This window comes from Brettanomyces bruxellensis, chromosome 7 (genome assembly GCF_011074885.1).
Source record: "Brettanomyces bruxellensis chromosome 7, complete sequence".
In the NCBI taxonomy this organism is placed as follows: Eukaryota; Fungi; Ascomycota; class Pichiomycetes; order Pichiales; family Pichiaceae; genus Brettanomyces; species Brettanomyces bruxellensis.
In genome coordinates, this window is record NC_054688.1 from 462,765 (window position 1) to 476,368 (window position 13,604).

The window sequence follows — 13,604 nt, forward strand, 5'->3', positions numbered from 1 at the left end:
CTTTTCATCAAACGCTTACAATGTACATCCATTTCAAATCCGGATCCTCTCCATTCTTAATTCTGCAACTACGGATCTCTTAGATGCACCTGTCTGATTGTTTATGTGAGTTCAATCACTCCATTTCATGCTTCATTTCATGCTTTATTTATAGCTTTACATGTCTGATTGTTTAGACTTAATCTCGTCTTACTAGGTTTTTTAAACTTTAAGTTTTCCGTTTCCCTGTCAATCCTTTGTTCAACTCCACCCAATGGCATATTCTCATACTTGTGTCAATTTTATGTATCTCCGCTTTTCTCATTCTGCTCTTTGCTGCTTCCAATGATTTTCTCATCTGTAATAATTTCCAATGCTTGTTCTATCACGCTCTTATCTCCACGTTTTTTATGCTTTTAATTTTCCTGCTTTCCTTATCTCTCTGATACAGCTGACTTCTCTCTTTTCCTTTTGCACTATTTCCGGTCTCTTTCCCAGACTGCTAGGAAATCTAGGATTTTCGTTTTTTTTCACGCAACGTTTGCAATGCGAGATCATGTCCAAATCAGGTAGAATGTAAATACACCGCTAACTAATCGTCCGGGTCGTTTCCAGTCGATTCTATTTTTTGGCATTTCCTCGATTCCCGTTGGCTGAATCCAGGTTAACGGATATAATTTCCGCCGAAAATTTTTTTTTGCATCTTTGCACCCACGAATTCCCCTTCCAAATCCTCGACTGTCCGGTATGGTCATGGCTTTCGGTGAAAGGGTTTTCTCTCTCCTCCATTTTTTTCCCCCTACTTGCCGGATACTGCATTTTTTTCTAAAAAAAAAAAGGTGCCACAGATGCAGCTTTGCCACATTATATAAGTATGGGGTAATTTCCAAAGGATCAGACACATGCAGGAAACCCCTTTAGATCACTCCACTTTCTCTTTTCCTTCTTTTTTTCCTTTAAGAAGTGTTTCCACGTTATTCATAGCATACATTTATATACAATATGAGCGCAGTGATAGCAAACCCACCCCCTCTTGTGATTGAGGGCACCAAGGAAGAATTGAAGAAGATTGGAGAAAGAATCCGTAAGAATATTCAAACTGGTTACCATGTCCCATTTGATGTCTCAAAGATTTATGTGAAGAGGCAAAAGAAGGAGACGGCAAACATGTTGGAATTCCCACCTCTTGTTATCGAGGGTACTGAGGAGGAGATAAAGAAGGTTGGACCAAGAGTTCGGAAGAATATGCCAACCGGATATCATGTTCCATTTGACGTTTCGAAGATTTTCGTTAAGAACCAGAAGGAACAGAGAGAGCTTCCACCTCTTGTCATCGAGGGTACTAAGGAGGAGATACAGAAGGTTGGACCAAGAGTTCGGAAGAATATGCCAACCGGATATCATGTTCCATTTGACGTTTCGAAGATTTTCGTTAAGAACCAGAAGGAACAGAGAGAGCTTCCACCTCTTGTCATCGAGGGTACTAAGGAGGAGATACAGAAGGTTGGACCAAGAGTTCGGAAGAATATGCCAACCGGATATCATGTTCCGTTTGACGTTTCGAAGATTTTCGTTAAGAACCAGAAGGAACAGAGAGAGCTTCCACCTCTTGTCATCGAGGGTACTAAGGAGGAGATACAGAAGGTTGGACCAAGAGTTCGGAAGAATATGCCAACTGGATACCATGTTCCGTTTGACGTTTCAAAGATTTTCGTTGGGGTCCAAGACAAGATCGAAGAACCAGAGAAACGGACTTCTCTTGAAAGTGAGCCAAAGTTCAAGAGGGTTCCCTTGCCTGCGAAGTTTGGAGACGAGCCTCCTGCTCTTGTTTCGAGTGGCACTTCATCCATGACCATTACTTCCTCATCTCTTTCATGTTGGGAGGAGGAAGTCAACAAACCTGAAAACAGGCACATGCAGACTCTCAACGAGATTCCTGCCGTTGTTGACAAGATGGGAATCAAGCACTCGTTTGCCGATCTGGAAATTGTTGATGATACGCAGCCTCAACCAAGACAGCTTTCTGATTATGTCTCCGAATATGGACCGCTACATTTCAATGAGGCTTTTTGAATAGACGTTTATGTGCATCTAGCATGCTTACCTCATTTTGGATATTTTGTTATTCTTCATTATTTTTCTTTCGCTTTTGTTTAATTGAAGTTAGCGCCGTGTCGTTAACTTCTAGCGCCGAAAGCTTATGCCCAGGTGTATTTCAATAAAATTGAACGCTATTTAGGCGGATTGACTTTTATGTGTTTATCATTTAGAGTGTCTTATTTCTAGAGGTATTTCCACCCAGGATGATGTATTGTATTTTATGAGTAAGGCCGATATTCTATTTGTTTCATATGATTCGATGATAATATCGTTTGACAAGATCTTTGAACTAGAATGTATTCGGAACAAGCGATAAATTGAAATTAACAACATATTTGATCTTTATTTTACCTCCTTTTACTTTCTTTTTACTTTATTTTTCCCCTATTTCATTCAACGCACTGCATTATTGGGCTTTCCCGGACTTTTATTCTCTCATTTGCTATTCTGCACCTCTTGCATGCAGAACAGATGTAGGATATTATTATTGTTAATAATATTATCTTTCCATAATGCCTATTTTTCAACAACTGAAATTGTAAGCATAGTTGAAGCATATATATTTTTTTTATTAGGTTTATTCTTGAAATGTGTTTATAAGCATAGATAAAGCATCTGTTCTTGTTCTTTATTCTTAAACTGTACTTTTTTAAGCATAGTTAGGGTCTCTTTATTAGTTTTATTCTTAAATTGTGCTTTCTCATAGTTGTATGCAACGCCCTAAATTTGGTGTACTAGCTTCCTCTTTCCATCTGCTGGTTGCCTTTTCGATCTCAGCTCCTTCCTATTTTCTTTCCCACGTATCCGATCCCCCCCCCCTAATACTCTCACTTATTTAATCTCCAAGCATCACTCAATTTTTTATATTTTCTGATTCCGTTGTTTTTTTGTTTTTTCCTGCTTTTTTCCCCTGCTTTTTTTCCCTGCTTTTTCCCTCTTTCTCGGTTGGGTCAAGCCATTATTATTATACTTTACCTCCATCTTTGTGTACACCACCTCAATCAACACATCTAAAAATTAATATATTTTCCCTTTTCTTATACACAAACCCCAACCTGCCTGTTCATCCGTCTAGAATTTGCAATTGTTGATCGTGCAGCATAATTATCATCAAGCCATATCCACATTTGATTACCCTTCACCTTGTATTTTCATATCTTCTCGGTTGACCGTCCACTATACCCAACAATAGATTCAATTATTCCCAGAATTTCATTCCTAATCAGCGCCATCCGAGTTCATCTCATATATGTCTTGTTATTTGGCATTTGAATTGCTAGTTCTCTAAAAAGTTACAATCATATATCCCCCATCGAAAAGCTCAACACAAACAGATACAGACAGTATTTGATAGATGTCGTTCAAAGCGGCACTTTACCGACTCTCGGATGCAACGGAGCTGGTACCCTTGGAAGATAAAGCATTCTGGTCTGCATATTGGACCTTGCCTGTTTCTGCAGATACGATATTCTCATCTGTTTCGTCTAATGACATCCGCTACATCCGCGATTCGAACCTCGGCAACTTCTGCAACTTGTTGAGAGCATTGAGCTTTCACGTAATACATCTCGCGAGCAAAAAATCGGTACCGCTAAATGCGTTCCCCACAAAGGAGATTTTAACATCGGTGAGGATCCTCACGAAACTCATGCCGTATCTTTACGAGATGGAAACACTCATCCCGGTTGAAAGAGAGATCTTTTGGACTCTCAACAATGCACCGGCCAGCTTAGTCAAGGCGGACTCTCCGGCCGATTGCACATCAACTTCAGCTACTGTTGGAACTGCATCGCCCGGACTGAGCAGCTCGGATGATCCTTCTTCTTCTGATTCCACGAAGGTTAACGTTGACTTCAAACAGAAATCCTCCTCCTCAAACGAGTCCACAAAAGCTCGCTTCGACAACCAGACAGCCTCCCAGCTACATCCACTTGGCCCACAGCTCATCCTGGCTGCCATTAACCTTCTTTTCACGGCCGGATTTACAACTCCGCTGCCTGATGGGGTGGATAGTGCGTCTTACGCGATGAATAATGTTGATTTTACACTCTGGGAAGACGGCATAGGCTCGCAAACTGTTGCCAGTGGGTCGGCCGGTTCACAATATGAACCCCCATCTATAGATTTAGACACCCATCGGCTCGAGTTGATCCGCTTACTGCTCTCTTTATGCTCACAGTGTGTTTATGAGACGGTTCCCACAATTGTGGCAGAGGGATCGCCGTTTTTGAGCTTTCTGGTGTCCTCAGTGCCGAAATTGCAGCTTCTCGCACTTCTTTCGTCACTAATAAACGTTGCCTGCAGGTCGGCACGCACTAATTCTACATCCATCACGAACGAAAACGGACTCATCTTCGAGATTGCCGACTACAGGGAGCTCCGAAGCCTCTTTGTGGCGAATTCCATGCAGCTTTTGTGCCTCATGCTGATCTATCCGCTCCCTAAGCAGCATGCAAAATACGTTTCGGGTACTTCTAACCTTGCCAGATACTACTGCGGACGCATTTACAAAGTCGAGGAGGTTGTTTTGCTCGCAGAGGGGTTTCTCCGGCCCCTGATAAGGCCGATAAGCCCAGATCCAAACAGTTCGACGTTTTCCAACTGGATGAAGTCGAAGTTGGCGGCATCGAACTCGGCAGTGTGGAATACGGAGCAGATTGTTCTTTTCTGGGAGTTCTACCAGTGCAACAAACGGTTCCGGACGTTTGTGGCAGCGAAGTATGCGCCACAGTTGATTCTGGCCTTGTTGTACAACGTGTGGGTGTTCAAGAACGAGAAAAAGCAGCGCAACTTTGTCCGTTTGTCGCTCTACTTGATGCTTTTCTTGAGTTCCGAGCCCTACATCTACAAGCAGCTGCTGACACCGATAGATGCACGATTCTACAAAGGTCTTCCACAGAGTTTCAAGCTCTCAGTCCATCCAACAACGTACAGGGACTTTCTGGTGAGCCAGATTGGCAACATCCTGTGCTCGGATTGCATGAAGTCGCTTTTCCCGACGCTCGTACAGCTCGTATACGACTACATCCCGCTGGCGACGTTGTGCACGCCGAAAAACGAGGTCATCACGCAAAACCGCCGTTTTTCGCAAAAAGAACTCTCGGCAGGCTTGTGTCCACCGCTCGAACTTTCGTATGCGGCCTGCTCGAGTGTCATCCAGATGATAAACCGGCTCTCGGACATCCACTTTTTGGCAAAAGACGTTTCCAAGCGCTTGGACTGGCTAGCATTAGTCATTAGGGCAGTGTGTCACACGATCTGCCGGGCCCCAGACCACAGTTCGCTTCTCCTGTACGTTCTGGCGAAAAACCAGGGTGTTTTCCGCAACGTTAAGAGTGTAATTGCAGAGCTTTCGAAGCAGCAGGAGGCCCAGGAATTGGAATCTGCCAGTGAGAGCAGTGAAACGGGTAATGACGGTGACAATTCCAGCGGAAACGGGCCCGGAAGCCGCGGATCTCCCGAGATAAGACCTCCTCTGGGATTCCGGCGGCCCTCGCAGCTTTCTCTGCTTTCCAGGGTATCCTCAGCCGTGTCTCATGCAAGCAGCAGTGTTTATTCGGCGGACGATCTTATTGGGGACCTCACGATTGTCGAAAACGAGATTGAAAACGAACGAAAGAGCACGGAAACGGGCGGGAGGGCCCCCCTGCAGACGCGTCGATCGTCTGTCACCAGCATCGCGTCGTCCTGGGGCGGTGCAGGCGTCGATGGAGCCGGTTCCGGCGGGAATATCGAGGCTTCTCCCGGTGCCCGGGACGCAACCGAGTCACGAGGAGGCGCAGTAAACGACGTAGACCCGCTAGATGAGGATGTGGTGCGGCCAAAGCTGCCGGTGGGGATGTCTGAGCGTGCCAAGTGCAAAAAGCCGTTGTTTGCAAGCCTAGAAACAACGTGGACTGCACACAAGGCACTGGATATCGTATTGGGCATGCTAGACTTCGTGCGAAGCCGGGTTCCAATGGATATGGGCACTCTTAGTACTGCGGATGTGGTGAATAGGATCGCAGCATTGCCTACAGATCATTATCTAGATGGGCAGCACGTTTGTGACGAGTACTCGAGTGCCAAAACGTCGTTTGAGCCGCTCAAGTTCTCGTGGTCCAGGCTTTCTCTAGGTTGGTATGAGGCGATTCTTTGGGGTTCCATCTACACGAATCACGGTTCAAGCAAGTCGAAGAGATTCTTGGACGAGATCAACTCGTCACTTACCACCATCAAGCGGGTTTCTGCCAACTGGTGGTGGGGTTCCGGTACCGGGGGCAGTTCTTCAAGTGGCGAGTGCGAAAAACGAGTCGGTACGGGTCGAAAAAATGGCCTTTCGAGATCCAGCAGTGCCAACAGCGATTCGAACCCGCCCACTGGAGATTTCGCGCAGCTTGCCATAATAAGCAATAATTCCGGCCTCCGGCTCACCGATGCCTCCGTGAAAAGAATGGTGTCTGAAAGTTTGATCCGCAGTGGGCCCTGGAGCGGCACATCCGTGCACCTCTTCAAGGTCCACCACCGGGCCGTCTCTGGGGGGTCGCAGCGGCGGGTTAGTCGCGCGTCGATCGACGCCATTAGCGAGCCGTCCGCTGCCAGTTCATGAGGATGTTGACAGTGTAGAGGGTGAAATTCTGCAGAGTTAGCGTGTGATGTCTGTGTGTATTAGTGAGGAGTGGCTGTGGAAGTATTTGGGTCTGTTAGGTGTAGAATATATGGATGTACTGATCTGGAGTGGATGTAAATAACGAAGTGCATGTACTAATTTGTGGAGAGTACTTGTAAATACTGTGGAGAGTACTTGTGCTAATCTGTAATGCATGTAAATACTAATCTGCGGAAAGTACATTTACCAATATGTGAAATATACTTGTAAATAACAATGTGGAAAATGCATGTAAATACCAATCTGTGGAAAGTAAGAGTACATTGACTAATATATGAAAAGTACTTTTAATTACTAATCTGGAATAAATGTAAATACCGATGGAAAGTGCATGTATTAATCTGTGGAAAATGCATGTAAATACTGTGGATGGTACTTGTAAATGCTAATCTGTGGAAATATCTACCTTATGTACTAATCTGTACTAATCCGTAATGCTTGTAAATACTAATCTAATCCGTGGAAAGTGCATTTAAATGCCAATGTAGAAAGGGTATGTAAATACCGATGTGGAAAGTGCTTGTAAATACCGATCTATGGGGAGTAAACTTACCAATATGTGAAATGTACTTGTAAATACCAATCTGTAATGCTTGTAAATACCAATCTGTGGAAAATACGTGAAATACTGATCTGCTGAAATTGACAATTTCCCATGACTCTATATAACATATCTGTCAGTTACTTCTTTTTCTGTATAAACTTCAGAATCCTTAAAGTATTCTTAGGGCTATCATTTATCCGTACTGTCAAAATATTACACTTTCATGAAGCTCATCAGATGAGATATAAATTTCGCATTGTGATAAAGTATACACCACAGCTCATATCACACTTAATGAAGATATTCTCCATAACAAACTACACTTTCCTTATAAATTTTGTGATTTCATCCTGAATAACACATTATCCTCCGGTTATCTTTCGGGATCTGCAAAATATCTATCGATTATCTGCCTATCTGTACATCCTATCTATCGGTTGTCTCCAGGTAGTAATATTCAATTATTATTGCACAACTATAACTAAGTTCATATTTAATGAAGATAGATGTAGCAGATGTGATAAATCGTAATAGGTAAATGTGGAAAATGTTATTCCTAAATCCCTAATCCTAGAGCATCTATTATACCGAAGTAGACGCGCCTATCGACCGTGTCTTCGATAAAAGTGATGTACAAGTTATGTGTAAGTCGTGCATAAGCTATTTACAGGTCGTCTATCAGTCATTTAAAGTTACTCCGGTCGTCTATCAGTCCTCTATGGTTATTCCAATCATCTACCAGTCTTTAAACCTACTCCAGTCATCTACCAGCCATCTGAAACCATTCCAATATCCATCTCAAGGTTGATATACTACCTGTAAGATTTATCTACAACCATCCGTCCCTAAGTCCAGCTTTCCTAGTAAAATATCCATCTATTATCTCCAAATCACATTATAAGCACTCCATTCACCATACCTGTGTATCTATATATATTTCGTTCCTAATGATGTCTCCTATGCACAACTGTAAATCCATCATCATCAACTTCCGGTTCATGCCTATGTTTTGGTCCCTCATCCACATCCATGGCATCTGGATCCTCCTTCTCCACAAGCTCCGGAATATTATCATTATCTTCTTCTTCTTCCTCATCACTAGTATCAGGATTGAGTGGATCTGCGGCCACGTTCACAACCTTCTTCTCACTTTGTCTCCTACTTTGAGTCTCTTTCCAGTGCTCATACATGTGTTTGACGTTATCAAAGTTTCCGGCAAGACATTCTTTGTATGCTTGAACGACTCTTTGCCCAACAACAACTGTCGATTCGTCCTCAACTACCACACCAAACTCATCCTGCATCGCATTAAATAGCAGTTCATGAATGTATATTATATCGATTTCATTATTCTCCTTGAACGAATCCACTATAATCCCCGTCATCCAATCTCTCTTGTCCGCAGAGTTTGGCCCTCCCCATAGATTATCCACTGCTGTTTGTAATGTTTCCCATCTGTAGATAATCATAGACACACCAAGTTCAAAATTGGCTTGCTTCTTTTCATCTGCAATTAGCAACGACTTCTGGCCTGGCTGTGCACACAAATATCCTGAATCCTCAAGCACAATTTCTGTCATCACTGTTTCACTAATTTCCGAATTTACTGCTGTTTAAATCTGGTATTACGAAAAAAAAAGAGCTTGTCAAAGCATCTAAAACCAGCCGTCTGGTCTTGATGAATATTTTTTCACCTCATATTTCACGTCACGTGATCGGGGCCTGAGATCATTGCTGGGATTTCTCACATTAAGGAATTAAGGGGGTAAATACAGGGCTTTAAACAAGACGAGACATGGCGAAATCATCATATTAAATGCCTTTGCAAGTTATATGCCCAATTTTTAGAAACTTCCTTTCAGGCTTTGAGCATATCCCGGCATTTTGATTTCAATTAGTGTTCACCTATTTTCCAGCTGAGCATCAGATGCCAAGCACTGCGAAAAAAAAAGAATAATGGAGTGAGCAGAAAAAAAATAAAAATAAAAATAAAAAAATAGGAAAGAAAATAAAAAAAAAGAACGATTGCGTGTGCTGAATTCGTGAAGTCATTCCAATTGTTCCAGTCCCACGACACAAGGAAATCTGAAACTGAGTTTCAAACTAATCTAAGCATATATATACATCCATTTTTTTAGATATTCATACGTGTGGAACTAAATTCTATCTAATAACACGCGGCTCTGTCCAAAAAGCTGCATATAGATTCGTCAGTTGCCTGTTCCTACAGATTAACATTCCAAAGTGAAATTCCACTATTATCGGTAGCTAACAGCACATAAAGGTGTTTAGAAGACAAGAGTTCTCGGCCATACCAGCCAATACAGTTGATGTCAGCACGGAGAAAAGTTGTGGCACGTGAAAACACGATTAAAATCGAAAATGCCCTTCGACAACTGAAGAATAGACGGGAAAGCGTACCAAACCGCGATCCAACAATATATATCGATGATGATGGGCATAAATACAAAACCACCTCGCGTATTATGATGGATGTTGAGCCGCCGACGTTGGAAAAGCCAACTGATGAGAGAGTTTTTGCGCGTGAGAACCAAACTCCAGACTATAAGTACCTTAGAGAGCATTTCAAAAGAGAGGGAAAGTTGAACAAGTCGCAAGTGCTGAAAATCATCAACAGGGCGACTGAAATCTTCACAAAGGAGCCAAACTTGCTGCACGTTCCTCCGCCGGTTACCGTGTGTGGGGACGTGCACGGCCAATATTACGATCTGTTGAAGATTTTCGAGATTTCGGGTGATCCAGACAAGACTTCATACTTGTTTATGGGTGATTACGTTGACCGCGGTTCGAACTCGCTAGAGGTGCTTCTTCTTCTTTATGCGATGAAGATATGCCACCCTGAGACATTTTTCATGCTGCGGGGGAACCACGAGACTCTTCAGATGACGTCACATTTCACATTTAAGACCGAGTGTCTGTTGAAGTACGATGAGTCCGTTTACAAAGCAGCATTGAAGTCTTTTGCCGCCCTTCCGATAGCGGCCATTATGAACAAGCAGTTTCTATGTGTTCACGGAGGAATGTCGAAGGATCTTCACACTTTGGACGATGTTCGGGCTATCGACCGCTTCCAGGTCGATGTTCCCTCACATGGAATATTTTGCGACCTCATGTGGGCCGATCCGTCGAACGAGTACGATACGGAGGATATTGAGGATGAGGATGAGTTCTTCAGCGAGAATTATGACCGCGGATGCTCGTACATGTTCACATATCCAGCGGTTTGCCGTTTTCTAAAGAAAAATCGGCTTCTCTGCATGATTCGGGCCCACCAGGCACAGGATGCCGGATACAGGATGTACAGGAAGACGCTTCCGCAGCAATTCCCGTCGGTAATCACGCTTTTTTCCGCTCCAAACTACTGCGGAACTTACGGAAATAAGGCTGCAGTTCTCAAATATGACACTGCAGTGATGAATATTCGACAGTTTGGCTCGCAGCCCGAGCCTTACCACCTCCCGGACTTCATGAACGTGTTCACGTGGTCAATACCGTTTGTGGCAGAGCGTGTTTTCGACATCCTCTACTCTGTGCTCAACATATGCACTGATGAAGAGCTCGAAAAGGGCACCCCGTTGTCTAAAGAACTCACAAAAACAATCGAGGATGTCAAGAAAAGCAGGCATATTGGCTCATCTTCCAGGGCATCGTTACTCTCTGAGTTAACCTCGAATAACGGAGATGGTGGATCGAAATCGCTCGATAAAACGGCTTTACGGAACAAAATACTCGCCATCGGCCGTGTTTCCAGGATGTTCAACATTCTCCGGCAGGAGGCCGAGAAGGTGGAGCAGCTCAGAAACCTTTCTGGAGGCTCTAGTCTCCCTAAAGGTGTTCTTCTTGGCGGTCAGGGTGAGTTGGATAAGAAATTGAGCTCTTTTGAAGAAGCACGTTTGGCCGATCTTTCCAATGAGGCCATGCCACCCACTCCCGAGCAACGTGCTAAAGCTGCTTCCAGAAGATACAGTGATTTACTCAAAGAGGCGGAAGAACAAGCACCGAAATGAGAATCTGTTGTTTTCTTCGATGTACGTTTTTTTGTCTGTTTTGGAAAAATAATAAATTACCCACCTGCTTGGTCCGCTTGTTGTCATGCTAATATAATCTTTGTTTACATTCATATCTGATTTTCTGTTTTGCTTGTTCTTTCACTTGTAGTAATATCTTTTGTACCTTCTCTGCTACTCGCTTATCAGAAATGATAATCCCTTTTTTTTTTTTTTTGATACTTACTTTTTTGAAAGCAGGCGATCCAGCCGCACTTGGTGTTATAAGAAAAAATATAATGAATAGATGCTTGTCGTATTTTCAAGCAATCTAGCATTTAACGTTATTTGCATTTGCACTCATATGCACCCAATTGTTAGCATTTTGCCTGTTTAGGAGACAAACATCGATATAGCATAAGAATACAGCCAGCAGTCAAGTAATTGAGCCACATATCGTGATTCATTTTCTTCTTTTTTGACAAATACATCTTGCCACATCGAAAAATCAAAGTATGGGGCTAGACAGACTGAAAGCAAAAGATAGCATCGCACAGGTGCACAACGCGTTGGAAAAAGTGGAAAACAGGAAGAACAAGATATTGAGAAACCCGTTTGTGTACACAGATGAGAAGGGCAACATATTCAAGACAACTGAAAGAATTGTGAAGTCTGTGGAGCCGCCAGAAAGAAGAATTCCGTCAGATGAAGAGCTTTTCCCCGATGGAAATGGGATTCCGGACTACAAGCTGGTGTGGGAGCATTTCAGGGTGCAAGGAAGGCTCACAGAGGAGCAGCTGCTCAGGATTATAGACAAGGCATCGGGTGTTTTTGCAGTTGAACCTTCGATGTTAAAGGTTTCATGTCCAGCAGTCGTTGTTGGGGACATCCATGGGCAGTATCACGATATGATAAAGATGCTATCGCTGTGCCCAGAGTTCGGCAAGACGCAGTACCTCTTCTTGGGCGATTACGTGGACAGAGGCGACTGCTCGATTGAGGTTTTGATATTGCTCTACTGCATAAAGCTCAACTTTCCACATTCCGTGTGGATGATAAGGGGAAATCACGAAACACGCAGAATGACCGAGTACTTCACGTTCAAGAAGGAGTGCGAGATCAAGTACTCGCTAAGGTTGTACTATGCGGCATTGCGGTCGTTTTCCAATCTTCCGATTGCTGCAATTCTCAACGACCAGTTTTTCTGCGTGCACGGTGGAATTTCCAAGCATTTGGGCCTGGTCCAGGATGTGAACATGATAGACCGGCACCGCCCGGATCCGCCGTCCTCTGGTGTGTTTTGTGACCTTGAGTGGTCGGATCCAAGCCCGAATTACGATGTTGTGAAGGAAAAACAGGCAAAAGAGCCACTTTTCGCACCCAACACCGAGAGAAACTGCTCGTACTACTACTCGTTCCGGGCCGTGCAGTCGTTTCTTCGCCGCAACAACCTTCTCAGCGTGGTGAGAGGTCACCAGGCACAGGATGCCGGCTATAGAATGTACCAGAAGGACGATAAGACGGGGTTTCCAACTGTGATCACCATCTTTTCCGCTCCAAACTACTGCCACACTTACAGAAACAAGGCGGCAGCACTCATCTACGACGGCAAGACTTTCAACATCAAGCAGTTTCTTCCTGCGGCCGATGCTCCCTACTATCTTCCGGATTTCATGAATGTGTTCGAGTGGTCAGTTCCGTTTGTTTGCGAGAAGGTGATCGACATTCTCGTGTGCATGCTCAATGTGTGCACGCAGAAGGAATTGGAGGCGGAACCTCCGCTCTCAAAAGAGGCAGTTGAAGGTGTTGAGAGGAAAACCGTCAGGGGTAGTGCGAGGGCCGGAATTAAAGCGATCAAGAAAGTTACAGACAAGCGGATTTCCACCCACAAAAGGACCGTGTCTGCAGTTAGTAGCAGCCTGAAAACCAAGTTGTTGGCTATTGGGAAAACGTCGCGGATGCTCAACATTCTAAGGGAGGAGTCTGAGCAGATGGCGGATTTGAGAGATGCGAAAAACGGCAGGCTTCCAAGAGGCATCTTGATGAATGGACGGGAGGAGTTGCACCGCTACATCAAGTCCTTCTCCGATGCCAAGAAGAGGGACTTGAAGAATGAGGGGCTCCCCCCTTCGGATGACGAGATAAACGAGGCTAAGAAGGCTAAGAGTAGTGTATACAGGCGTTACATTGAGGAGGGAAGCAGCGATGTTGAAGCTGACGATGTGATTTTATGATGCGAAGCGAATAAATAGTATATATGATAAATATGGTAACGGTTGAAAGGTGTGTAGCAAAGCTTAATCTTATTCTTACTGCACTTGACTCT

At 43.9% G+C, this 13,604-nt stretch overlaps 5 protein-coding genes across 5 annotated transcripts; 4 read left to right on the plus strand and 1 right to left on the minus strand.

Annotated features, from left to right (window-relative positions):
- Positions 1–981: 981 nt before the first annotated feature.
- Positions 982–2,052, plus strand: BRETT_004702 (uncharacterized protein; the record flags this gene model as incomplete). The annotated part of the gene is made up of 1 exon (XM_041283195.1): positions 982–2,052. One exon carries the CDS (start codon positions 982–984, stop codon positions 2,050–2,052), a length of 1,071 nt encoding a protein of 356 aa, XP_041136547.1.
- A 1,381-nt stretch (positions 2,053–3,433) lies between these two features.
- Positions 3,434–6,667, plus strand: BRETT_004703 (uncharacterized protein; the record flags this gene model as incomplete). The annotated part of the gene is made up of 1 exon (XM_041283196.1): positions 3,434–6,667. One exon carries the CDS (start codon positions 3,434–3,436, stop codon positions 6,665–6,667), a length of 3,234 nt encoding a protein of 1,077 aa, XP_041136548.1.
- Positions 6,668–8,215: 1,548 nt separating this feature from the next.
- Positions 8,216–8,851, minus strand: BRETT_004704 (uncharacterized protein; the record flags this gene model as incomplete). The annotated part of the gene is made up of 1 exon (XM_041283197.1): positions 8,216–8,851. One exon carries the CDS (start codon positions 8,849–8,851, stop codon positions 8,216–8,218), a length of 636 nt encoding a protein of 211 aa, XP_041136549.1.
- A 750-nt stretch (positions 8,852–9,601) lies between these two features.
- BRETT_004705 (uncharacterized protein) lies at positions 9,602–11,299 on the plus strand (the record flags this gene model as incomplete). The annotated part of the gene is made up of 1 exon (XM_041283198.1): positions 9,602–11,299. The coding sequence occupies one exon, from the start codon at positions 9,602–9,604 to the stop codon at positions 11,297–11,299; it is 1,698 nt and encodes a 565-aa protein (XP_041136550.1).
- A 494-nt stretch (positions 11,300–11,793) lies between these two features.
- Positions 11,794–13,512, plus strand: BRETT_004706 (uncharacterized protein; the record flags this gene model as incomplete). The annotated part of the gene is made up of 1 exon (XM_041283199.1): positions 11,794–13,512. One exon carries the CDS (start codon positions 11,794–11,796, stop codon positions 13,510–13,512), a length of 1,719 nt encoding a protein of 572 aa, XP_041136551.1.
- Between the last annotated feature and the right edge of the window lie 92 nt (positions 13,513–13,604).